This window comes from Natator depressus, chromosome 1, assembly GCF_965152275.1.
Source record: "Natator depressus isolate rNatDep1 chromosome 1, rNatDep2.hap1, whole genome shotgun sequence".
Taxonomy (NCBI): Eukaryota; Metazoa; Chordata; order Testudines; family Cheloniidae; genus Natator; species Natator depressus.
The window spans coordinates 213,653,844-213,680,153 of record NC_134234.1 but is presented as its reverse complement, the minus strand read 5'-3'; the positions used below and the strand labels follow the sequence as shown (position 1 = coordinate 213,680,153).

Below are 26,310 nucleotides of genomic sequence, written 5' to 3'. Positions count from 1 at the left end.
ATGTACAATATTACTATATTATGAAAGTGTATTGAGTAAGATCTTCCGTGAAAGCCTATGCCACACATAATATCATCATGGAACCTATGTATTATAACTATATTAAGAATTACGGCTTCTCATTGATATTGTGGTTTAAAGTGTGTGTCCAAATATAGGGTTTCTCCCAGGCAGGAGGGAAGGCAACTATGTACCTGTCCCCACTGAAATTAAGCAAAGGGTCCCCCAAAACAAGAGAAGCTCTATTTGCATAGAAATCAGGAGGGGGATGGGAAGTCCAGAGAAAAGGAAGAACAGCGTAAGGTCATCCTGCCTCTTGAAACAAGATCATTGAACTTTGGAAGATATATGCAAGAACAGAAACCATCTTTGCCATCCATCACTAGGCAAACACAAGACAACAGTTGCAATCTGACCCAGGTGAAAACTTGACAATTGTTAGTCTGCTGAGAGCACAATCTGTCATGCTGACCATGTAGTCCCCTGTCAGTATCCCTCTGTTTTTTGTCTTCTACCTAGATTGTAAGTTCTTTGGGGCAGAGACTGGCTTTCTCTTCTGTGTTTGTACAGCACCCAGCACAATGGAGTCCTGGACCATGAGTAGGACTCCCAGGTGCTATGATACTACTACTAATGTGCCTGGTGTGATAAGTGCGTGTTGGATTTTACACAACATCTGTGAGACCCAGGTTGAAATCCTGGAGGATGGAAGGGGTAGGAACTAGATAAATCTTCTCAAAATTATGGGCAGCCAGAGAGGGGTCCCCTGCAAAATGGTCCAAGTGGTTAAGGGAAGAGAGTGGGGGTGCCTTGTGCTTCTGGTAGGATGCCACAGGAAGTTGTGGCTAATGAACACTCTGTGAGCAAGCAAGCGAGTTTTGGTTTGATTACATTCTGAATTAATAACATGGGGTGGGAGGTATTATGCCATTTATGGGCTGAGCTCGACCTGATTAAGTTTTTCAGATAAAATGGTAGCCAACAGAGGAGAGCAGCACAAATGATTAAAGGTCTAGAAAACATCAACTATGAGGAAAGATGGGAAAAAATGGGTTGGTTTAGTCTGGAGAAGAGAAGACCAATGGGGGGACATCCTATGATTCTTCGAGTACATAAAAGGCTGCTATAAATAGGAGGGCACTAAATTGTTCTCCTTAACCACTGAGGACAGGACTAGAAGTAAAAGGATTAAATTGCAGCAAGAAAGATTTAGATTAGACATTGGGGAAAGCTTCCTAACCATCAGACTTGTTAAGCAGCGGAGCCAATTGCCTACGGAGGTTGTGGAATCTCTGTCATTGGACGTTTTTAAGAAAGGGTCAGACAAACATCTGTCAGGGGTGGTCTAGATAATACTTATGCTAGGTCTACACTGCAGACTTTACAGCGGCACAGCCGTAAGGTATCCTGTATAGCCGCTCTATGCTGATGGGAGAGGTCTCTCCTGCCGGCATAATTAAATGAGCCCTAATGAGCAGCAGTAGCTGTATCAGTGGGAGAGCGTCTCTCGCCAACACAGCTCTGTCCGTACCGGCGCTTTTGTCGGTGAAACTTTTGTCAGTCGGGGGGGTGGGGGTTTTTTTTTCTACACCCCTGTCTGACAGAAGTTTCACTGACAAAAAATGCCAATAAAGACATAGGTTTAGTCCTGCCTTGGTGCAGGGGACTGGATTAGATGACCTATCAAGGTCCATTCCAGTCCTACACTTCTATCATTCTATGGAAATGAATTTATTGAGTTTATCAAAAAAGGAACTGTCTCTCTTAGGGGCGTGAATTTTTCACAGCCATGACCCATGTAGCTAGGGTGACCTAAGTTTTAGGAGTAGACCAGGCCACAGGAATGTGATGCAAACTGCAAACCTTGGGTATTGAGGGAGAGCCCCACCAAGGAGTATTCACCCCTGACAGTGATGCATCAGAAACATTGCATTTCTTGCTCCATCTCCTGGTGGGTTGAATGCAGTGAGAAGGAACTGTGCTAAGGTTGTTTGGAACTGTGCTCCCAGTATGGTGCATTCTCCACAGTTTGCAGGACATTGGAGTGTTGGGGCTCAGTGCTTGGCTTTTGCAGCAAAAGGTGCTTTATCATGGTTGTTTGCCTTTGCATTGTCTGCATCGTGTCCCTCCCAAGGGCTGTATGCTCCATTCTGATCTTTTGTGCACGCTCCAGGAAACCTTTCCAGCTGCTTTCAAGGCCCTCTATTGGGATTAACTGTATGCTCCATGGAACAGATAATCTACAGCTTTTTCTTATGGTTTCCTGAGATTTGACAGCTTCTCTGCACACTACAACTCCCCTCTTCACACAGTTACACGTGCACAGGGAAATAAGAAAAAGCACAGTCATTTATGGTCCCATTCCTCATAGTCTCCATGCCAACAATGATAAAATATGCTTGTTCCCATAAGGTTGGAATGCTATTCCCATCTTCTCTTCCAACTCCATGGTTTCCTTTGAGATGGTAAGATATTTCCCCATTTATTTCCCATTCTACAGACCTTTTGTACTTTATTTGAGTGGTGCACACATATGTGTGGGAGGAGGGGACAGGCTTTGTGTAGGGGAGTTTTTTAAAATTTGTATGGTTTTGAGCAGTTGGGGGCTGGATGGATGACTCTTTTCTTTTCTAGGGTGGGTAGAGGAGTGGTAGGAGCAGGTTAGTGAGTGCATGTGCCCTTCTACAGGCTTTACTGACTACAGCTGAGTAAATCATTGATTTTTCAGTTTAGTGGCCAAACCAAAAAATCTGAAAGAAGAACTGATTCATTTATAGCCCAAACTGAATGGTGGTTTTTTTCTTGCAGAAACAAAACAAAAAATATTCTTTCTGGTCTAATGAAAGATTTGAAATATGATTTTGAAAAGACATTAAAAAAGGAACAAGTGTTGGGTGGGAAGGGGAGAAATTTCAGTTATTCATTCAGCTGTACTCAGGACAGCTTGCAGAGATGCGGGTGCAGTTATTAACCCGCTGGAGCACCTTCGCTGACTCGGTACGAGATGCAGCGCCACCTCACTTTCATTTTCTCTGACAGTGCCCTGTAGATGTCTGCATTCTGGTGACTCTTATCCAGAGGGAACTGGACATGCTTGTGTCCAGACTGGCCAATCAAGTCCTGGGCCTCTACATGGGTCCGTGTGGAAGCAGGGGGCCCTGGTTGCTATGGGAATGTGAACTCACCTAGTAACGAAAAGAGGCGCTCCTGGCTGCCTGCCAGCATTTAACCAGAGAGGGTACATCTGGTCAAGATGACCCCAGAGCTGTGGAGCACAAACAGGCACAAAGCAGGTTGATGCAGGTATGGAGCAATGCAGCATGGAACACTAGCTGGAGGACTGTCAGCAGCATTAGCATTAGGAATTATTTCACAGGAATCTTACAATGAACAAACTGATTGTGAAGTGGAGCCACTTCTTCTCCAACAAGAGATTAGTTACGGCAACCTAAGATGCCAAATAAATTGCTCTGAGAACAGGGTTCATGTGGACACAAGGTATTTAAGGTGAGCTAATTACAGCTAATGTGAGGTAACATCCCCTGTAGACAAGCCATAAGGGTAATTGAGAAGGGCTTCACACTGGAACCGGTGTTCCAGGTGTCAGGCTCTGCTGGCGTGAGGCCGACACACAAGATCCTAATTCCAAGCAGTTGGAACATCTCCGCTTTCTGGCATCTTGCAGAACATTCTCCTGCTTCCTTCCCACTAGTATTGTATCTAGTCTGTTCTAGACCATCACTTCTCCTTTGTGTCTATCCCACTCTCTGCTCCTTCTGCTGCTGGGGAATTATTTCTCCTCTCTGCCCTTTGCTTTTCCCTTCTGAACTCTCAGCCACTATTTTTGTATTTTCAGATCATATGAATTATGAAGCTCCTTCCTTCCTTGTTCTCACCCCTGTGAAGACACTTGCTATTCCTTGCCCCTTATTCTCCTTTACTCCCCAGTCTCACAGATTGAGCCTCTTTGAAGCCTCCAGGCTTTCTTTCTTTGAACTTTTGCCAGTTTTTCAATATCCTTCCTGTCATGAAGGAACAGAAAGTACATCCTCAGCTGGAATATTGTATAAGACCATGTAAACACTCATCAGTCCCATCCAGTCCCACCTGGAGAGACAGTCACACACTCTGCTTTGTGTCATTCTGTTCACACCTGAGAATTATATTGTTGGCTACCTCTTGGCTTTGACCTCTTATTCAAACTCTCTCTCCTCACTGGAGCACAGGAACTGGCATATGGAGTAAAGGGCTCCCGCTTATTTAACAATGTCTTTGCTGTTGAGAGAAGAAGGTTCCCTTCATTTCACCCCCAGGAAGGCCTGGGGAAGGTTTTGGGATGTCAGTATAACCAACACTCACTGATGGATGCATTGACTCTCTAGGTCGCATTGAGGTCCGGCTGGTTGGAGGGGACACTGCCTGCTCTGGACGTGTTGAAGTCACACATGGAAACACATGGGAGACAGTCTGCGATTCACACTTGGATTTCAGCGCCGCTTCTGTTATCTGCAGTGAATTAGGGTGTGGACAGGCTGTAGCTACTATAGGGGCAACGCATTTTGGAGACGGACACGACCTGATCTGGAAGGAAGAGTTTCATTGTGTGGGGAATGAGGCTGTCCTTTCAAACTGTCCCAGGATGTCCCGTCCTAACAACACGTGCTCCCACGCAAATGATGTCGGCGTATTGTGTTCAGGTAAGAATTCAGACTGTTGACTTTAACATACAACTAACATGGGCCCTACAGCTGGGCTACTAGAGCTCTTTTCTCTCACATCCACATATTCCTCCTGTGAAGCCACATCCCAGAAAACTTTACACGTTTCCAAGTTGCTCCAAAGGATTCTTGTCTGCTACAAAGGGTGGCTTCACTGTCCCACCACCCAGGGGGAGCCAGGAAGAGATGGTGGGAAATCCCATTCTCTCTCATAGTCTTCACTCTATTTCAAGTGTCTCCACTAAATGGGGACAGTTCTATTTACCTTTCACCTGCTATAAGGATAGGGTCCCAACAGAGCTCTGATTTCCCTTATCCTCCACTAGGGATGCATGTTCTCCACTGCTGAGCACTCTCCTCCCTACTCAGATACATCTGTAAGGGGAAGGGGCAGGGTCTAGTGATCAGAGCACAGAACCAGAACCCAGGAGACATGGGTTTTCTTTCCAGTTCTGGTTCTGTATTCAGTAATGCCTTGTACCTCAGTTTCCCCATTTGTGAAACAACAGTTAATTTCCTACTTCAGATTGTGTCTGTGAGGCTTAACTTCATTTGTGTTTGTAAAGGCTTTCAGGCACTTGAATACATAGTGCTATGTAGGGCGTAGGTGTTATTTTAAAACTTTCTTGATGGAATTGGACCAGTTGTGGCCACTTTTAGGTTATTGCCCTGCGATGGGGATTGGCTTTGTGCCACCCATTCATACAGATATGATTATTAGAGACTAGCTGAAAGCCCGTGCTATTGCTTGGGTGAAACTTGTAAAGTCTTGTGAAGCAATAGTGACTGCTGCAAGAAAATATTAAGCAAAAAACAGAAATATTGTAGCAAGGCAGGGCACTCACCGGTGCAGCACTTCCTGCTGGTCTGTCCAGGAATTAGCTCCTTCAGCTCAGGAGTGCCCTCTATGGGCCAGAGTCTTGCCCTCTGTTACCTGCCCTGTTGTCTCCACCACCTCTGACCCCCTGTCCCTCACAGACCCTGGTACCCCTTACCTTGGGGTGCTGCCACACTCTGGGTCTCCCCTCGTATACCCACCTGTCAAGGTTCCCTCCCCACTCTGAACTCTAGGATACAGTATGGGGACCCACATGAAAGACCCCCCCTAAGCTTATCTCTACCAGCTTAGGTTAAAAAATTCCCCAAGGCACAAATTCTTCCTTGTCCTTAGAACTGTATCTCTGCCACCACCAAGCGAGTTAGACAAAGATTTAGGAAAAGGACCACTTGGAGTTCCTGTTTCCCCAAAATATCCCCCCAAGCCCCTTCACCGCCTTTTCTGGGGAGGCTTGAGAGTAAACAAGGTGAGCTAAAACCACTGGTTTTTAGGACACTAAAAACCAATTAGGTTCTTAAAAGCAGAACTTTACAATAAAGAAAAAGTAAAAGAAGCACCTCTGTAAAATCAGGATGGAAGGTAATTTTACAGAGTAATCAGATTCAAAACACAGGATTCCCCTCTAAGCAAAACTTTAAAATGACAAAAAAACCCTAAACAAACCAGGAATAAACCTCCCTCTTAACCGAGGGAAAATTCACAAGCTAAAACAAAAGATTATCGAATGCATTTCCTTCCTATTACTTACAATTTGTAATCTTAGATACTTAGTTCAGGTATGGCTTTAGGAGATGTATTTTCCCTACCCTGGTTCCTCTCTGTCCCAGAGAGAAAAAAACAAAAACAAAAAAAAACCCCTTCCCCCACAGATTTGAAAGTATCTTCTCCCCTTATTGGTCCTTTTGGTCAGGTGCCAACCAGGTTATCTGAGCTTCTAAACCTTTACAGGTAAAGGAGGGATTTTATGCTACCCTTAGCTGTATGTTTATGACACCACCTTCTCTCAGTGGCTACTGCCAGTCATCATCTAGCCCCTTCTCTCAGGGGCAAACTGCAGTCTGTTATGGCCACTCATCACTGGCAAGGGTTGGACCTGCTGCCTTTCTAGCCCCACCTGCCTCCTTGCAGCCCTAGTACCTCCCCTGGCTTTTAGCAAGGCCTCAGCCTGGGGACTCACCAGGCCAGAGCTCCTCAGCTCTGCCTGCCTTTCCCCAGCCCTGTTCTGCCTCAGATACCCTGCTTACTCTCCCAGGCAGCCTGGTCCTTTGCTCCCAAGCTGACACAAGAGTCTCTCTCCTACTCGCCCAGCCTGCCCTTTTATCAGGGCCAGCTGTGCCCTAATTGGGTGAAACCACACCTGTGGCTGACTACCCAACCAGCCTCTATTGGCTGCTTTTAACCCCTTTCTGACCAGAGCCTGGTGATGGCCCCGCTACAAATATGAATGCAAAACATGTACATTGTCAAATTGCAATGTATGCACATGTGACAGCTTTGGCTCATATCATCTATCTCAGATATACCCACCTCCCTCCCTCTTCTTTTTTAAATAACTTAGGACAGTTAATGTTTTCACGGAATTTTGAATCACACATTTCATTAATGTTGAAAGCATGCAGTCATTTTCATTCTGAGGCAGACACTAATTGAAAGACAAATTCTCAACAATTTTGAGTGCCTGACAGCTCTCTCTGATTTGAAAATGAAACTAACATATGACCAAGGTGCCTTTCACCAAGCTGAGTCTATCACTGTACCAATACTGTGTTTATTGCTAAAGTAAGTTTTCACCCTGGTCTGTCTTTGGGCTTTTTAAGTGCCCTTGATTCCCCTGCCAATGTGTGTGTGATAATTTCAGGTTGAAAAGTCAACCTTGTAATGCACACACAAAACACCCCTCTCCCTGGCTGCTCAGCTGGAGACTACACTTGCCCTCCTCTCACCCTGAGTTGGGGAACTGCCCTTCATTCCCTCTTCACCCATAGCAACATTTTCCTGCCTCCTGCTGCCCTGGGGCTCGGGAGACCTCCGCGATTTACGAAATTGGCATCCCGTCTCGCTCCTCAGCACGGACTACAAGGTCGTAGCGAAAGCCATCTCGCTGCGGCTAGGATCCGTGCTGGCGGACGTGATCCACCCAGACCAGACATACACCGTCCCGGGCTGCACCATCTTCGACAACCTGTATCTGGTTCGGGACCTCTTGGAACTCGGGTGTAGGGACGGTCTGTCGTTCGCCCTCCTGTCCCTGGATCAGGAGAAGGTGTTCGACAGGGTGGATCACAGGTATCTCCTGAGCACTCTGCGAGCGTTTGGCTTCGGACTCCAGTTTGTAGGTTTTCTCCAGGTGCTGTACGCCTCCGCAGAGTGTCTGGTCAGGCTCAACTGGACCCTGACCAAACCGGTCAGCTTCGGGTGGGGAGTACGGCAGGGGTGCCCCCTCTCGGGCCAGCTGTGCGCTCTGGCGATCGAGCCCTTCCTCTGTCTCCTCCGCAGGAGGTTGACGGGTTTGGCGCTGTGGGAGCCGGAGCTGCGGCTGGTCCTGTCGCCATACGCCGACGATGTGCTCCTCGTGGTCCAGGACCCAGGCGACTTGGTGCGGGTGGAGGCTTGCCAGGCCGTTTCCTTGGCAGCCTCCTCAGCCCGGGTCAACTGGGTCAAGAGCTCTGGCTTGGTGGTAGGGGATTGGCGGCAGGTGAGCTCCCTCCCACCCGCGCTTCAGGCCATACAGTGGAGCGCGGGTCCGCTGCTCTATCTGGGCGTTTACCTTTCCGCCACGCATCCGTCTCTGCCGGAGAACTGGCACGGTTTAGAGGGCAGGGTGGTAGAGAGGCTCCGGAGATGGACAGGACTACTCCGGTGTCTCTCCCTTCAAGGGAGGGCATTGGTGCTTAATCAACTAGTCCTGTCCATGCTCTGGTACCGGCTCAACACCCTGGTCCTGGCCCCGGATTTCCTGGCCAACCTCTGGACATTGATTCTGGAGTTCTTCTGGTCAGGACTGCACTGGATCTCTGCAGGGGTTCTCCCTCTACCCCTGGAGGAGGGAGGGCAGGGCCTGAAGCGTCTGCGCACTCAGGTCCATGTCTTCCACCTCCAGGTCCTGCAGAGGCTCTCTTATGGTGCAGGTAGTCCGGCGTGGAGCGTACTGGCGCACGCCTTCCTGCGCCGCTTCCGAGGGCTCTGATATGACCGGCAGCTCCTTTATATCCATCTGAGAGATCTTCCGTGAGACATCTCTGGGCTGCCGGTCTTCTACCAGGATCTCCTCCGGACCTGGAAACTGTTTACAGCGACCAGGTCCGTGGCGGCCTCCATGGGGGAAGATCTCCTCGCGGAGCCCCTGCTACACAACCCCCAGCTCCATGTGCAGGTGGTGGAGTCCCCCTCGGTGCGCCAGAGGTTGATCCTGGCAGAAGTTACCAGAGTCGGAGACCTCCTGGACTATGACTGGGGAGACTGGCTGGATCCCCTGACGCTTGCTCAGCGCATGGGGCTCTCCAGACCTCGTACTCCCCAGCGCGTACTTCAGGAGGTGAAGGCCGCTTTGCCGCCTGCTGCTCGGGTCTACCTCGACCGGGTCCTAAGGGAGGGCGTGCCCCGCCCACCCTCCACCCCAAGCCCTCCGGACCTTTTCATCGGGCCCCTGCCCCATGGACCCAACCGACCCCCCCCGACCCCTTCACCGTGCGCTGGCTACACGAGCTGCAGCCGGTCCATTTCCAGACCGCGCCAAGGAAACATCTATACATGCTCGTGCTCCATACCCTTCACATCCTCACCCTCGCGTCCCGCCCTGACACAAAGTGGCAGGACCTCCTGCCACCTCTAGAGGGTGAGGAGCCCCGGTGGGCTGCCCTATATTCCACCTTGGTCCTGAGGCCCGCCGGGGATATTAGTTGGCGGCTCCTTCACGGGGCCATGAGCACAGGCATGTACTTGGTGCAGTTCACCCCAATCCTGGACACCTGCCCCTTTTGCGGCGTGAGGGAAACCCTGGCGCACGTCTACCTGGAGTGCGCCAGGCTGCAGCCCCTATTCCAGCTCCTCATGAATATTCTGTTGAGATTTTGGTTGCACTTTTCCCCTCACCTCCTTATCTATGCACTCCCTGTCCATGGCCCCACTAAGCCGCGGGACCTCCTGGTCAACCTCCTCCTGGCCCTGGCTAAAGTGGCCATCTATAAAACCAGGGTGAGGACTTTGGCCGATGGAGTCTCCTGTGACTGTGGGGCCTATTTACAATCCTCCGTCCGTTCACACCTCCGGGCAGAGTTCCTCTGGGTGGCGTCCACTGACTTCCTTGACGCCTTTGAGGAGCAGTGGGCGCTGTCCGGGGTTCTCTGCTCGGTGTCCCCATCTGGTTCCCTTTGTTTGACCCTTTGACCGCATTCCTGTCCCTGTTGTTCATTAGTTGTCCCCGGTAATTATTTGGTTTTCCAGGTCCTGTGGACCCCCCCCTTAGGCTGGGGGGGATCATTTAGCAGTGGGCGGGGGAAATATGGCTGCCTTGGGGCTTCACCAACTGGGACCCAGCTACATCACTTCCCTGACTCCCCACTCCCCTGCCTACTGGGGCAAGTGGGCTTGTCTTGTGCCTGGTTCCCAGCAGGAACAGTTTCCCAACTTCGCCCTCCCCTGCCTCTTGCTGCCCCGGGACCCTCTTTCTGCTCTAGGGACATACATGAAGGCAGGGCTCAGTGGAAGGGCAGGTCTGTGTCCTCAGCCCTGAAGCTCTCGCACAGAGCTTGGTCCATCCCAGAAAACTGGAGTATTAGAGGAGCTTCTTGTGTCATCACAGCAGCTCCTCTGATGCTTTTGTAGGCAGCAAAATCCCATTACTCCCAATCAGCTTGTGAGATCTGGAAACACGGCAAGACTGCCTTCCCCTGGCTGCTTGGAGGGGACTCCCCACCTCCACCACCAACCCGAGGCTGGGGATCTGTCACCTAATCCCCTTCATCTCTCACCCCCATTGCTGTCTTCTGCAGCCCCCTCAGCTTCCCTGCACTTCACATCCCCCTATGTCCCTTTCAACCTCCCTTCCACCTCCAGCTGCCCTCTGCCCCCCACATCCCTCTCCCCGCAGCCTTCCTCCTGCCCCACATCCTTCTCCATGCCATTCCGTTGAAACCCCTAAATCTGCCTCCTGCCCCCATCCCCAGGTGTCCTGCTCCCCGCACTCTCCCCACCCTCCTTTCACAGAGTCCCTGTTGCCCCTGGGCCCTGTCCATTCCTCTAAGCCATAGAAGAGCAGCCATGTTTCCTGTGGGCTTCAGTCTAATTGAAAACAGTGGTAGGTGGCAGCCAACTTTACTCAGGGCAGCCTCACTCCTACGTGCCAACAGACTGTAGGCAGATGGCAGCATCTCACTGGCTTCAGCCCCACTGTCAGTGACAGGAGATGGCACCATATGGAATAAGGGAAACTCCGAGGCTTGGAAGTGGCTTAAAACTTAAAAGTTGGATGGTAAGTGACTGTGAATCCCAGTGATGACTGAACCTGGTGATATTCTGAAGCAGAGGAGCTCTCGGCCATGCCAGGAGCTGGCCCCAGCATTTCATGCTGACTCAGCACACATCCTGGGCTTGAGAGGGACTCACAGACAGAGTGACATTCCTGGGATCTTCTTATATGGGTAACAAAGGTCGCCGTCTTGTCAGGGCCAGGGTCTTGTCAGGACACAAATCTACATGGACGAGCTAAAAGAAGGGCGGGGCCACCAGCGAGGTGCCTTTCCCAACATCACCGCTAATGGCAGAGCCTGGAAAGGATCTGCACTGCCCACTACCCTGCCTGTGGAACACACCACTGGCCGAAAGCCCAGTCCACGGCAGCCAGCTGGATAGCCTGTCACTGTGTCAGTGAGGACCCCTGGCTGGCTGGCCATAATCATGCTGCGAGGTTGGGTATTGGGATGGGCTGGGGGAAATGGAAAACAGAGAGGTCTTTTTCCTGAAAGTTGAAGTCCTGGAGAGAGGAAGCCAGGATTGGAGAGGGGCTGCCTTTCTGTATAGGGTGGGGTTGCTACCGCCAAGGCACAGAAAAACTGGCCCATCTGTGGGCAGGCCCAGATCCCAGGGGAGGTGTCACTGGTCTGTGAACAGGGTGAGGTCCCAGAAGAGGAGAGGCTGGTCTGTGATCAGAGCCAAGTCCCAGGGCTGGGGGCAAACATGGGAAGGGGCTCAGTGCTCAGAAAGTTATGGGAGGTTTGGTGGGATTTGGGGTTGGGAGTGCGGCACTGCTCTCTCATTGACTGGCGTCTGCCTTGGCACACTGCACACATGCAGATCAGGATGAGTGTGCCAGCCGGGAGGCCATTGTGTGTTTCCAGCTCTGACACGCTTAGCTGGAGTTCTGAGATCACTGCATGCCCAAGTGCATTTGTGCACAGCTTAGAAATCCTGGCAACACCAACTCCTCCCCTGCCCCCAGCCAATAACACCTTTGGACCAGCAACTGGCAAGGCCATGGGAAAACTAGCCAGGCAACTCAAAAACCAGCCAGATAGTATAAGGATGGTGGCGGGGAGAGAGGGAGACCTCAGCCCTACGGTGCTCATTCCTTCAAATTTCTTGCTGTGAGCTTCTAGTGATAATAGAGCTTTCACCTCCCCATGCCCCTTCCCTCCTTTATCTCTTCAATGGTGTGTTTGACTCACTTTGGGTCTTATCCAGCAGTGGCAGCTAAGGGTGCTCAGCCTCTCACAGGATCCCCTCAACACCTTGTGACATTGTGTCCTGTACTTGGGGGACCCTCCCCTGCTGAGATCAACATTCTGGAGGTGCCCAGAGTATCATTGGGCAACCTTAACTCTGCATTAATGATGTTTTTTACCATTTAATTCTACTCAAAGTCTGCTCTGAATCCCCAATTCTACCCACAATCTCAGAATAGCACTACAACTTGGGGCAGGGAGATAGCCACCAGTGTTTGCTTTTTAACTGTCACCAGAAAGCCCCAGATTGAGCACTGTTGAGTTGACTGAGGCAGTTCCCAACTCTTAAAGTTCCTGTTTCAGCGCCACCAGTGGAAGCCCCAAGCAGCTCTTCGCCAAGGGATCCCCCTGGAGCTGGCAATAACCACGGAGCGTATCTGCTCTCCAGCTGCAGTCACTGCATTAGGTGTGGCTGTACTGAATGGTGGAGGAATTCTGTACCCAATTAGGCACGGTCCTTCTACAGCCAGTGTAACCTATTAGACTGGTATTCACACTGCCCTTCCTCCTTGTATCCATTCTCCTACCCATGGCTGTATCCTTTCTTTCTTTGTTTTCTTCCCTCTCAATGCTAAAATCCAGCGTGGAGATTAACTGGACATCTCCCAACCATCTCCCCCAAATTCCTAGTTTAAAGCTCTCTTAATCAGTTGTGCCAGCCTCCATCCTAGCAGTCTATTTCCTTCCCTACTCAGATGAAGTCCATCCCGAGAGAACTGTCCTCTATCCATGAATGCCTCCCAGTGGCCATACATCCCAAAGCCCTCCTTATAGCACCACTGCCTAAGCCATCTGTTGATAGTCATAATCTTGTCACACCTTTGTTGCCCTTCTCTAGGAACAGGCAGAATCCCACTAAAGATCACCTGAGCCTCCATTTCCTTAAGCGTCTTTCCCAGCCTAGCATAGTCTCCCTTAATACTTTCCAGCGAGAATGTAGCCGTATCATTTGTTCCCACATGTAGGATAATTAGGGGATTCTTTCCCGCTCCCTTTAGGATCCTTTTCAACCTCAGGTCTACATCCATTATCTTAGCACCTGGAAGACAGCACACCCTTCTATTCTCTGGATCAGCTCTGGTTACAGGCCTGTCTATTCTTCTCAGTAAAGAGTCCCCGATCACATAGACCTGCCTTTTCCCAGTGACGGTGCTGTTCTCCAGTCTATCCCCTGTTCCCTTTGGCTGCAAGTTCTTTCCATTCCTATTCTCCCTTGCAATCCTCTGCAATCTATCCCATATCCTCCTGGAGCTCATAGTTGGTGTAGTCTCCATTGACTCTTCCCCGTTTCCTATAGGACTAGCCGCTCTTCTCTTCTTCCTTGCCCTTCCACCTTCAGTGACTACCTGCTGAGCCCCTTCTTCATTTTCCAACTCCACAAACCTATTCCTGAGCTCTATTTCTCCTTCACTAGCCCGTCTTTTCCTCTGCCTGGTTCTTTTAGCCCTGATCTACACTAGGACTTTAGGTCGAATTTAGCAGCGTTAAATCAATGTAAACCTGCACCCGTCCAAACGATGAAGCCCTTTTTTTTGACTTAAAGGGCTCTTAAAATCGATTTCCTTACTTCATCCCTGACAAGTGGATTAGCGCTTAAATCGGCCTTGCCGAGTCGAATTTGGGGTACTGTGGACACAATTCGACGGTATTGGCCTCCGGTAGCTATCCCAGAGTGCTCCATTGTGACTGCTCTGGACAGCACTCTCAACTCAGATGCACGATTGTCTGCCGTTGCTCTGACGCAGGGAGGGGCGACTGATGACATGGCTTACAGGGTTGGCTTACAGGGAATTAAAATCAACAAAGGGGGTGGCTTTACATCAAGGAGTATTTCAGGCAGGACTTCACGGAGGGTTCCAATAAGAAATGGTGCACCTAAGTTATTGTTCTTATTGGAACAAGCAGGTTGGTCTGGTCCCTGATTGATACATGGCTAGATTTACCTTGCTGCACCTTCTCTGTGAGTGACTGCAGTGTGACCTAGAGGAATGAGTCCCCTAGACAGAGGGCGGGGGGGGGGGTTGCAAATGAGTACAAAACAAATCTGGTCTATTTCTTGTTTTGATCCACTCCATCTATCTTTTACATCTTTGGCTGGCAGCAGACGGTGCAGAAGGACTGCAAGCCATCCACATCTCATGGCTGCTCGGCAGAAGATGGTACAATAGGACTGCTAGCCATCCTCATCTCTTGCCTGCCCGGCAGAACATGGTACAAGAGGACTGCTAGCAATCCGTATCACCTGCCTGCTCACCATAAGATAGTTCAATAGGACTGACTGCAGGACTAAAGAGAATGACCTGATCAAGTCACTCCAAATTTAGTCCCTGCACCCACGTCTGCCCAGGCGCTCCTGATCGACCTCACACAGGCGACCAGGAGCACCTCGGACATGATGATGACGGCTACCAGTCATATTGCACCATCTGCTGCCACAAGGCAAGGGATTGCTGCTGCTGTGTAGCAATGCAGTACCACATCTGCCAGCACCCAGGAGACATACGGTGACGGTTACCTGAGCGGGCTCCATGCTTGCGGTGGTATGGCGTCTGCACAGGTAACTCAGGAAAAAAGGCACGAAACGATTGTCTGCCCTTTCTTTCACGGAGGGAGGGAGGGAAGGGGGGCCTGACAATATGTACCCAGAACCACCGGCGACAATGTTTTAGCCCCATCAGGCATTGGGATCTCAACCCAGAATTCCAATGGGCAGCGGAGACTGCGGGAACTGTGGGATAGCTACCCACAGTGCAACGCTCCGGAAGTTGACGCTAGCCTCGGTACTGTGGAAGCAGTCCGCCGAGTTAATGCACTTAATGCACTTAGAGCATTTTCTGTGGGGACACACACACTCGAATATATAAAAACGATTTCTAAAAAACCGACTTCTATAAATTCGACCTAATTTCGTAGTGTAGACATACCCTTAGTCACATGCTTCCACTGACCACTTTCCTCACCCAGCAGTCTCCCCTCAGAATTCCTCAGTCCTAATTCCATCTGCAAGTCTGAGCTTTTCCCTTCAGATACCTCATGTTTTTGCTCCATAATCTGCTCAAACCCCTTTCTAAACTCAACCAGACTTTCCACCTGCATCTCCAAACCTCGGATCTTTTCCTCCATCAGCTTTATCAGACGGCATTTCATGCCTACAAAACTCTTACCAGGTGCCCCCTCCAGAATCATGTACATGCCGCAGCTTCCACATCCAGTCATCTTCATTGTGTCTTCCACGACATGGGTCACTCCCACTGCTGCCTCTGTATCTGTCATCGCCTTCTCATCTAAATCCTGTTAATCTGGGAAACACAAACCAAACCAAAACACCACCCCCCACAGCAAAAACAAACCCCGAACAAGCACCACAAGACAAACTCCCCTTTCAAACTCCCCTGTTTACCCCTCTGTTTGCTGGCTCCTGTGCCGCTGCAGCTGTCTGTGTATCATGGCTGACGGTTCCACCAGTGCTTCAGCTGGATCCTTAAGTATCCTTTGTGTGACAATCAGGGTCCAGACACCCAAGGGGAGAACAAGGGGCCTGAAACCCAAAGAATAAGCAGTTGAAACAACTGCTTGTATACAGTATTATTGTACTATAACAGTGTACTGGGTAAAAAGAAAAGGAGGACTTGTGGCACCTTAGACTAACAAATTTATTTGAGCATAAGCTTTCGTGAACTACAGCTCACTTGGGTAAGATATCATATAAAAACTGGAGACATGCTGGTTATGGATATCATTGTGTGAGGTATATACAGATGGCGAGTAGAGTTATGTATGTGTGATGGAAAGATGTTCCTAAAATATGTTTTGGGGACAGACTTGAGAAACAAGTTTGTCCTAGACAAAGGGATGTTGTTTTACCTGTTTGCCTGTGTCTCCAATGTAAACTGAGCAAGGTGAGGCCAGAGACAGTGGAAATTATGTTTCATATGAGCCAAGAGGATGATGGGAAATCACTAGGAAGAGTCAAATAGCAAAGGAGAAGAAATTTATCTGGGGAGGCACTTTAGACAAACACATTTCAAAAGGTTACTAGAGTATACAAAGAAGGGGAGAAAACTCGTTAGTTACCCATCCTTTAGTGGGCAAAGAGGACAGCACCCTCCAATTCTGTGAATGTTGGATCCTCCTGCCGGAAGGCTTGGAGATGCTGGCAGTTTGATGTGAGAAAGCTGTTGAGGCAAAGATCATAGTTTGCTAAAGTAAAGTCTTAGACTCTAGAAAGTGTTGTATTTTGTTTTCTTTGTAAGCATTTTCTGCTTCTGTTATCTCTGCTTAGTATCAATTAAATCTATGTTCTTTATTAATAAACTTATTCGTGGTTTTACCATAAATCAGCTCTATGCTGTGTGTTAAGGTAAAGAGTGTGTCCTCAGCTGGGCTTGTTACCCAGGGGTTTTAGAACCCAAATCAGTGGTAATTTCACTGGTTTTCTTCAAGAAAAAAATTAATGTGGCCAAAGCTCCTCTGTCTGATAAATGATTGATACAAACCAGAGTGCTTTACCTAAAACTACTTTATTAGGTTTCAAGCGCGTGCACACTATGTATGCTATAGCAGTAGGATGCAGAGCATTCCAAATATTTACAGTTACCTAAAAAGTCTGAAATGGTCTCAAGAAATTAACAGCCAGGCTACCGGGGGCCCCCTCCTTCCATCGGACTATTGGGGAACTTAGGTGTAAAATCCTTGCCAAAAGGAAAGCTTCCCCAGACTGCTCCAAAGCACACTTTCTAAATAATTTTTTTGTAAATTTTCTTTGGATAAAGCACACAGCTCATAATAGCCTCTAATGGGCTAATAATTTCCCCAGCAACAGCCAATAACAACTCATTATTTTTATTAGAAAAATATTTCTAGTTATAACAATGATAAAGCTTACATTTTAGAGGCACCTAAAACCAAGGTCAGTTGCCCAAACGTTTTTTTCTATTTTTACAGTACGTTTATTTTTTATTTTATTCTCCCATTTTGATTAGAAAAACTGCAAGCATGGAGCTATTCGGCCTTGCCTCTCAGGGTCATAAAACTATTGTTAGCTGTGTGATGTTTGGATTTCAGCTGGCAGTGGTTGAACATACAAAATGACTGACTCCAGTGCTGTCCAATTGTGGGGTTGTCAAGGTTCCTTCCCCACTCTGAACTCCAGGGTACAGATGTGGGGACCTGCATGAAAACCTCCGAAGCTTATTTTTACCAGCTTAGGTTAAAACTTCCCCAAGGTACAAACTATTTTCCTTTTTCCCTTGGACTTTATTGCTGCCACCACCAAGCGTCTAATAGATATATAACCGGGAAAGAACCCGCTTGGAAACATCTTTCCCCCCAAAATCCTCCCCAAACCCTACGCCCCCTTTCCTGGGGAAGGCTTGATAAAAATCCTCACCAATTTACATCGGTGACCACAGACCCAAACTCTTGGATCTTAAGAACAATGAAAAAAGCAATCAGGTTCTTAAAAGAAGGATTTTAATAGAAGAAAAAGTAAAAGAATCACCTCTGTAAAATCAGGAGGGTAAATACCTTACAGGGTAATTAGATTCAAAACATAGAGAATCCCTCTAGGCAAAACCTTAAGTGACAAAAAGACACAAAAACAGGAATATCCATTCCATTCAGCACAGCTTATTTTCTCAGCCATTTAAACAAACAGAATCTAACGCATATCTAGCGAGGTTACTTACTAAGTTCTTAGATTCCATTCCTTTCTGTTCCCGGCAAATGCATCACACACACAGGCAGAGAGAGCCTTTGTTTCTCCCTCCCTTCAGCTTTTGAAAGTATCTTGTCTCCTCAATGGTCATTTTCGTCAGGTGCCAGCGAGGTTATCCTAGCTTCTTAACCCTTTACAGGTGAAAGGGTTTTTCCTTTGGCCAGGAGGGATTTTAAAGGTGTTTACCCTTCCCTTTATATTTATGAGAGGGGTGCATGCAGGAATGTCAAATACAGGGCTACAGGCTAACAGGCTAGTGTGTGTGTACTGTATCTTTGGGGACAGTAGACTTAATTTCTGTGAGGTTTGCATTCCTTCCCCCTCATTGTTAATATTAAATGTGTTGAATATCTGCTCACCATTAACCTATTTAGTAAAGATTAAAACAAAATAGAAATTAAACACTTCAGCCTTCTTGATATCATCCTTTATTAGCTCTTCTTTTAACTAAGTAGAGGACCTGTACTTTACTTCATCTTTCTCTTACCCCCTAATGTATTTAGAGAACTTCTTATTAGTATTATCTTTTTCTGTCCCTTGTTGGGTGTAACTCGTATTGTGCTTTAGCCTCTCTGATTTAGTCCCGACATGCTGGTGCTGTGGTTTTGTGCTCATCCTTAGCAAGTGCTTCACATTTCCACTTTCTGTACGATTCCTTTTTGATTTTCAGTCCTTAAAGAGCTCCTGTGGAGCCATAATGTTCTCTTACGATTTTTTCTGTTTTTCCTTCACATCAGGATACTTTGCAGTTGTGTCTTTAATATTGAGAAACTGTCAGGTCTCCTGACCTCCTTTTTTCCCTAAGATTTTCTTCCCATGGGAACTTAGCTATCAGTTCACTATGTTTGTTAAAGTCTGGAGTTTTTGAAGTCCTTTTTCCTTATTCTGCTTCTTTCACTCCTTCCTTTCCTTAGAATCATGACAACTATCGTTTCATGGTCACTTTCACCCAAGTTGCCTTCCACCTTCAGATTCACTAACAATTCCTCCCTCTGGGTCAGAATCTAGTCTCAAATGTCGGTCCTCCTGGTTACTTCCTCTACTTTTATGGAACAAAAAGTTTTCCCCAACACATTCCAAGAACTGATTGAACATTTAGTGTTTTGCCTTATTACTTTTCCAACAGATGTCTGGGTAGATAAACTCCCCTGTTACTGTCAGGTCTTGTGTTTTGAATATTTATGTTTGTTGTAGAAATGCCTCATCCATTCCTTCTCCTGATTGGGTGGTCTATAGTAGGCCCCTACCATTACATCACCACTATTTTTCCTGGATTTTATCTTTGCCCAGAGACTTTCAGCTGGTCTGCCTCTCACCACCTTCTAGGGCTCAGAACCTCAGACTTGCCCAAGGTCAGGCAGCAAGCCAGTGGCAAAGCTGGGGATAGTCCCAGTCCAGTGGTTTTTCCTCTCGGCCACAAGGTTGCTATGTGATTCCTCAGTGCTCCTCCCTGTCCTGTACGTTTTGTTAGAATGGAATGGGGATAATGGTGGTTGTATAGTTGCTCCCGGGGCCTGCAAAGGGGTAGGGCTCCCATAGATTGCAGCACACACACGGAAGGGGAGAATTCATGGCTGATGTGCCTTACTTCAACCTCCCAACTTTTTCTGCTACCCTTCCTAGTGTGCAACCCCTCCTGTGTTCTCCCTTCCTCCTCTCCCAATCCTCACACTCTCTCCCTTCCCTGAGCCCACCCCGCAACTTCTTCTCTCCCCTACCACCGATTCCCATTTGTCTCCCTCCCCATAATAAACACATCCCTGGCTGAAAACCCAAACATTTCCCCCTGTTACCACCTACTCTTGCACCCCTGATCACCCCTCCCCTTCCCAGTCAGCATTCACATTTGGAAGTTGTTTTCTTTTCAAAAGCAATTTCAGCACATTCTGAATATGTTGCTGCACTCAGATTATATTTACACCAAACAAAATCCCCCATGAGAGAGACCAATTGGAGCAATAAACCTGCTTTTTTAACATCACGTTTCTTTTCTGGGCTGGAGTTGCACTCACAGTGCCAGGGGTGGGGGTGCCTAGCTGTAAAAGCCACAGTTTACCCTCAAAGCCACCCACATCTCATGCTGGATTGTCAGGTTTCCAGATAGCTATCCTCTCTCACTGCACATGCTCAGTGTAGTCCATTAGATGTGTGTGTAGGCGCACAAGCCTTGGCAAGCACCTAACTGGAGAAGCAGGCTCGTTTTGAAATAACATCTGAATTTGATTTCCCCCAAAGGCTGGTGGATGCCATATCCTCTGTTGGGGGTAACCCTCAAGTGTCTGAGACCCTGGTGCAATGATCTGAGCCTTGGGTTGATCTCTACCTGTGTGCAAAAATAAAATGCCAGAATCTGTCAACTTTAATATAAGCTGTTTTTTTAACTTCCTGGGAGCTGTATCTCGGAAACCCCTTGGTGAAATGGCCACACATTTTATTACTAATACAACCCTGTGCTCCTATGTGAAATACTGTATTTCAATCCAATCCAATCAATCAGGCAGATATTAGAGCACTTAGAAAAAATTAGCTTTGAAGGAAAGCTGGTCTCAACCTTAACTGTTGCAGAGCTGTCACTGAGCTAGAATATCACCACTGTGTATTTTATTCCCAGTCAGACCCCTGAGTGCAACTGTTCTGATTCAGTAAGCTTCCAGTAACCTAGGACTCAGCACCCTTGAGAACCCCAGTTTCTTCAAATGGCATTTGTGTGATAACTTAGGGGCAGCTGCTCCAGACTCCTGACCAGCACTCTGGAACCACCAAAGCAGAGACTGGCCTCAGCCAAAGACAATCTGTCCCAGGCATGACCCTGACCCCAGAGGCGTAAATGCCGGGGCAGAGTTTGGTGGGTGCTGTGTGACTTCCCACAAAGGGCAGATATGAGCAATAACGCCTGCACTGAAAGAACCTGATAATCACATCTGAACATCCTCATTTACAAAGTGCCCAGTAAAGTGGGAAGTAATTATTAGTTAATTATCCCAGGTCACTGGGGCTCCTTTGTCACATCTTTGGATACAATTGTTCAAGAGAAATGTCCTTCTGATCTCCCTTCTCCTTCTTCTCAGGGTATGCCGGGTACAGGCTGGCAAACGGCAGCACAGGGTGTTCGGGGAGAGTGGAGCTTCTCCACGGAGGCGCCTGGGGAACCCTCTGTGACTCCCAGTGGGATTTACAGGCTGCCCACAGCCTGTGCCAGCAGTTTGACTGTGGATTCGCCCTGTCGATTCCAGCAGGGCAGCTCTTTGGCACAGGAGACGGGCTTGTCTGGAACGGCAAGTTTGGCTGTGAGAGGAATGAATCCCGCCTGAGGGACTGTCTTGTAACTGCGCTGGGCACAACTGAGTGTCCCCCTGGGAGTGAAGCCAGCGTGGTGTGTTCAGGTGAGCAGCTGCAATGGGAAAGAAAAGGATTGGGGATTGGGGAACATCCTCAGCCAGATCTTCACAGTGTGTCAATCAGCCAAGCTCCATTGGGCTCAGTGAGGCTATGCTGATTTACACCAGGTGGGGACTGGCCCATAAATTGGAGCCCTGTCCCTGCACCAGCCAAGTCTGTTGGAACTGATCCCTCAGTGAAATGCTTGTGGTGCCTTGAGTATGGAATGTACCAAGGAAGCCAAATTCTTGCCCCTTGTCCTGCCTTCGAACTAACAGATGTGGATCGAGTATCAGTTTGTGAATGTGAAGGTGTAGAATAGTCCCACAGCCCCCACAGGGTAACTGCTAGCATTGAACAAGAGCAACAATCCCTTCCTGTTCCCCACTCCCCTCCCTGCCATTGCCATTAACACTGATCACTGAGCCACCTCGACACTCACTTTCCCTTGTGCTCAGGGTGCCTGGGCGGCAGGTTAGTGAACGGCACCGAGTGCTCCGGGAGAGTGGAGATCCAACATGGAGACACATGGGGAAGCCTCTGTGCCTCCCACTGGGATTTGCAAGATGCCAACGTCCTCTGCCATCAGCTGAACTGTGGATACGCTGAGTCGATCCTGGGAGGAGCCCATTTTGGGGAAGGGAGCGGAACCGTATGGAGCGACACTTTTCATTGTGAAGGGACTGAACCCTGTCTGTGGGATTGTTCTCGCATGGCCCTGGGCAACGCAGCCTGCTCCCCCAGAGACACGGCCAGTGTTATTTGCTCAGGTAAGTTTAATATAGACGTGTATATGTTAGTTATAGTGCAATGTACTGCCCAGATTAGGATCATCATGAGTAGTCCCATTGACTACAGTACTCAAGGTAAGTAGGGGTATCGGAGTGTTGCTCTCTTTGTTTAAGTTCCCCAGATCAGAGACACCTCTGGGTGCAATGAGGGGTGGCAAGGTGGATCCTAGCACTAGGCTAGAGTGAACCGGAGAGAATGGCTCTGTGCTATAAACCTGGGGTTTGTGATTCACAGATTCCCTCAGTCCCAGCAGGGCTGACTCAGCCCTTCATCAGGTTGAGGTTGGTGTTGCAGAAGCAACCTATACGCAGAGATCTCATCCATGCTGTGGGGCCATTACAATCCCATTTCACTCTCTGGAAAAGTAAGTGTTTCCCCCGGTGTTCCTGGCCAAAATGCTTCCCCCGTTGCCCATCCTGGGTTGTGTGCTGGTGGGCTGCAGCCCTCACCTACAGAGCTTGCTCAGTGGGTGTGTATGTTTGTAGATCATTAATTCCCCACAGCACTTCATAGAAATAGTCATTTCTTTGCCAAAGATCCCGGTTTTCAGGAAAGCGTTCAAATGGCTCCAGAGCTTGGCTTCTGAGCCATCTGGGAACTTTCACAAAGATCCTGCTCTTAGTGAGAGCAGCTGGCGCTTTGATGAAGATCCTCCTCTACAATGCAACACAAATACTGCAGGGATCCTTTTTCCTGCAGGCTTCTCCAAAGATCTTCATCGGCTTCCCCATGCCACACCAGAGAACTGCCATAGCTGACTGATGGCACGTCATCTGATGGCTATCCATAGTGGCTAGGCCCAGATTTTTACAGCTGTTTCCCTGTTGCTCCATTCAGCATGGCAATACCTAACTGGTTTAAGAGCCTACGTTTCATTTTCAGTAAGGATTTAGGCACTTCGCAGCCTTCATCAATGAGATCAATAGGAGTCACATCCCTGAGTGACATAACTATGCCAACCTCACCCCCAGTGTAGACAACAACAGAAGAATTCTTCCATTGATCTAGCTACCACCACTTGGAACGATGGATTACCCACAGCAATAGTAAAACCCCTTCTGTCACTGAAGGAAGCATCCACACTACAGCGGCATAGCTGCAGTGAAGTTCTGTGTCACTGTAGCGCCCACAGTGTAGACATGGCCTTAGTAAACCAAACATTTAATGCACACAGAAAACATTGTAATAACTATGAATAAGCACTCCCAGCTATCTCCGTGACACCACTGATTCCCTGAGAAAACTACAGTGCATTGGTGATCTTCCAGAAAACACCATCCTAGCCACCATGGATGTAGAGGCTGTCTACACAAACATCCCACACATAGATGGAATACAAGCTGTCAGGAACAGTATCCCTGATGATGCCACAGCACAACTGGTTGCTGAGCTCTGTAACTTTACCCTCATGCACAATTATTTCAAATTTGGTGACAATATACACCTCCAGACCAGTGGCACCGCTATGGGCACCCGCATGGCTCCACAATATGCCAACGTTTTTATGGCTGACCTGGAACAACACTTCCTCAGCTCTCATCCACTCACGCCCCTCCTCTACCTACATTACATTGATGACATCTTCATCCTCTGGACCCATGGGAAGGAAACTCTGGAAGAATTCCACCATGATTTCAACAGCTTCCACCCCACCATCAAACTCAGCCTGGACCAATCTACACGGGAGGTCCACTTCCTAGACACCACGGTGCAAATAAGTGACGGTCACATTAACACCACGCTATACTGAAAACCCACTGACCGTTATGCCTACCTTCATGCCTCCAGCTTCCATCCCGAACACACCACATGATCCATTGTCTACAGCCAAGTGCTGAGGTACAACCGCATTTGCTCCAACCCCTCAGACAGAGACCAACACCTACAAAATCTTCACCAAGCATTCTCAAAACTACGATACCCACACGAGGAAATAAGGAAACAGATCAACAGAGCCAGACGTGTACCCAGAAGCCTCCTGCTGCAAGACAAGCCCAAGAAAGAAACCAACAGAATTCCACTGGCCATCACATACAGTCCTCAGCTAAAATCTCTCCAACGCATCATCAGTGATCTACAACCCATCCTGGACAACAATCCCTCACTTTCACAGGCCTTGGGAGGCAGGCCAGGCCTCACCCACAGACAACCTGCCAACCTGAAGCATATTCTCACCAGCAACTACACACTGCACCATAGTAACTCTAACTCAGGAACCAATCCGTGCAACAAACCTCAGTGCCAACTCTGCCCACACATCTACACCAGCGACACCGTCACAGGACCGAACCAGATCAGCCACACCAACACCGGTTCATTCACCTGCACATCCACCAATGTCATCAAGTTGCAGTGGGGGAGGTTTAGGTTGGATATTAGAAAAAAACTTTTTCACTGGGAGGGTGGTGAAACACTGGAATGCGTTACCTAGGGAGGTGGTGGACTCTCCTTCCTTAGAAGTTTTTAAGGCCAGGCTTGACAAAGCCCTGGCTGGGATGATTTAGTTGGGGATTGCTCCTGCTTTGAGCAGGGGGTTGGACTAGATGACCTCCTGAGGTCCCTTCCAACCCTGATATTCTATGATTCTATGATAATATATGCCATCATGTGCCAGCAATGCCCCTCTGCTATGTACATCGGCCAAAATGGACAGTCCCTATGTAAAAGGATAAATGGACACAAATCAGATATTAGGAACAGCAATGTACAAAACCCTGTAGGAGAACACTTCAACCTCGCTGGACACACAGTAGCAGATCTAAAGGTAGCCATCCTGCAGCAAAAAAACTTCAGGCCCAGACTTCAAAGAGAAACTGCTGAGCTTAGTGCATTTGCAAGTTTGACACCATCAGCTCGGGATTAAACAAAGACTGTGAATGGCTAGACAAGGACAAAAGCAGTTTCTCCTCCCTTGGTGTTCACACCTCAGCTGCTAGAAGAGGGCCTCATCCTCCCTGATTGAACTAACCTCGTTAACCCTAGCCTGATTCTTGCTTGCATATTTATGCCTCCCTCTGGAAATTTCCACTACATGCATCCGACAAAGTGGGTATTCACCCATGAAAGCTTATGCTCCAAAACGTCTGTTAGTCTATAAGGTGCCACAGGACTCTTTGCCACTTAAACAAAAGCTATAAGAAAGTAAATCTATGTGTTCTCCTTATACAGACCTTCCTCCATTTGTTTCTGTTACAACTTAACGTGTTCTATACTTCAGCACAAACATCCAAACACATTCCCCACTGATCTTCTCTTAGAGATGATTTCGCAGGCTTTGCAGTGTGGTTGTAACATGTAGTGGGTCTTCAGAGCTTGAGCAATGGCAGCACCTCAGCTGTTTCAAACACTTCAGAACTCGGTGAGCAATGAAACAGTCTGGGGATCTTAGCAGCTAGCAGCGCTCCAGCCCTAGGCTTGGGTTAAGAGTTGACTGGGTCTCTCAGTTGCTGGTGAAACAGAAATCTGTAGCCTGTATTCAATGTGGTACCAGGATTGGAAGCAGCCTCTACAATATCTGTCCCCTAGATCTCTGTAAGGCTCTCACTCCATAGAGCACTGTCTTCTCCCCATAAACTCAGCTAAATCAGGCAAGAATTCACAAATCCTCACCTCACCAAGTGCTGCCCCGTTCTCTCTCTTTAACTGAGACAGAATCCCAGTTTAGAGCAGTCAGCTGATAGCTAAATGTAAATTCCATAGTCTCTGTGGTCTCCACAGCAACAAATACTGCCCCAGCTCTCCCTCTACGTCCATAGACCACACCATGGTGCACCAAACATTATCCCAATGGAGGGCTTCCTTAGAAAATAAAGCTGGCATAGCACTGCTCTGTATCCACGGTGGTACAGGGGTTGGGATCAGCCCTCACAGCAGATACATCTCTTAGCCACTGAGTCCACAGGGCTGTCTTCGACACGGTATACATTAAAAAGCTGGGCTGACCCAGCTAAATCACTCAGGGATAAGAAAAATCCTCACCCCTGAGTGAGACATGAAGCCAACCTACCCCCCCCCACCCCCTGCAGTGTAGACAGCACTAGGTAAACAGAAGAATTCTTCTGTCAAGCTCCCTACCACCTCTCAGGGAAGTGGATGAACTATAGGAATGGGAGAACCCCTCCGGTCGGCATAGGTAGGGTCTACACTAAA

General features: G+C 48.4%; 1 protein-coding gene across 1 annotated transcript in view; it reads left to right on the top strand.

The window, feature by feature from the left end:
- Window positions 1-26,310, top strand: part of LOC141974889 (antigen WC1.1-like) — a 65,785-nt gene that overhangs the window by 11,373 nt on the left and 28,102 nt on the right. Inside the window, exons 3-5 of the mRNA XM_074934928.1 lie at window positions 4,383-4,697; window positions 21,060-21,374; window positions 21,828-22,139. Of these exons, the coding sequence (XP_074791029.1) occupies window positions 4,383-4,697; window positions 21,060-21,374; window positions 21,828-22,139 (942 nt within the window). The remainder of the gene's footprint in view (window positions 1-4,382; window positions 4,698-21,059; window positions 21,375-21,827; window positions 22,140-26,310) is intronic.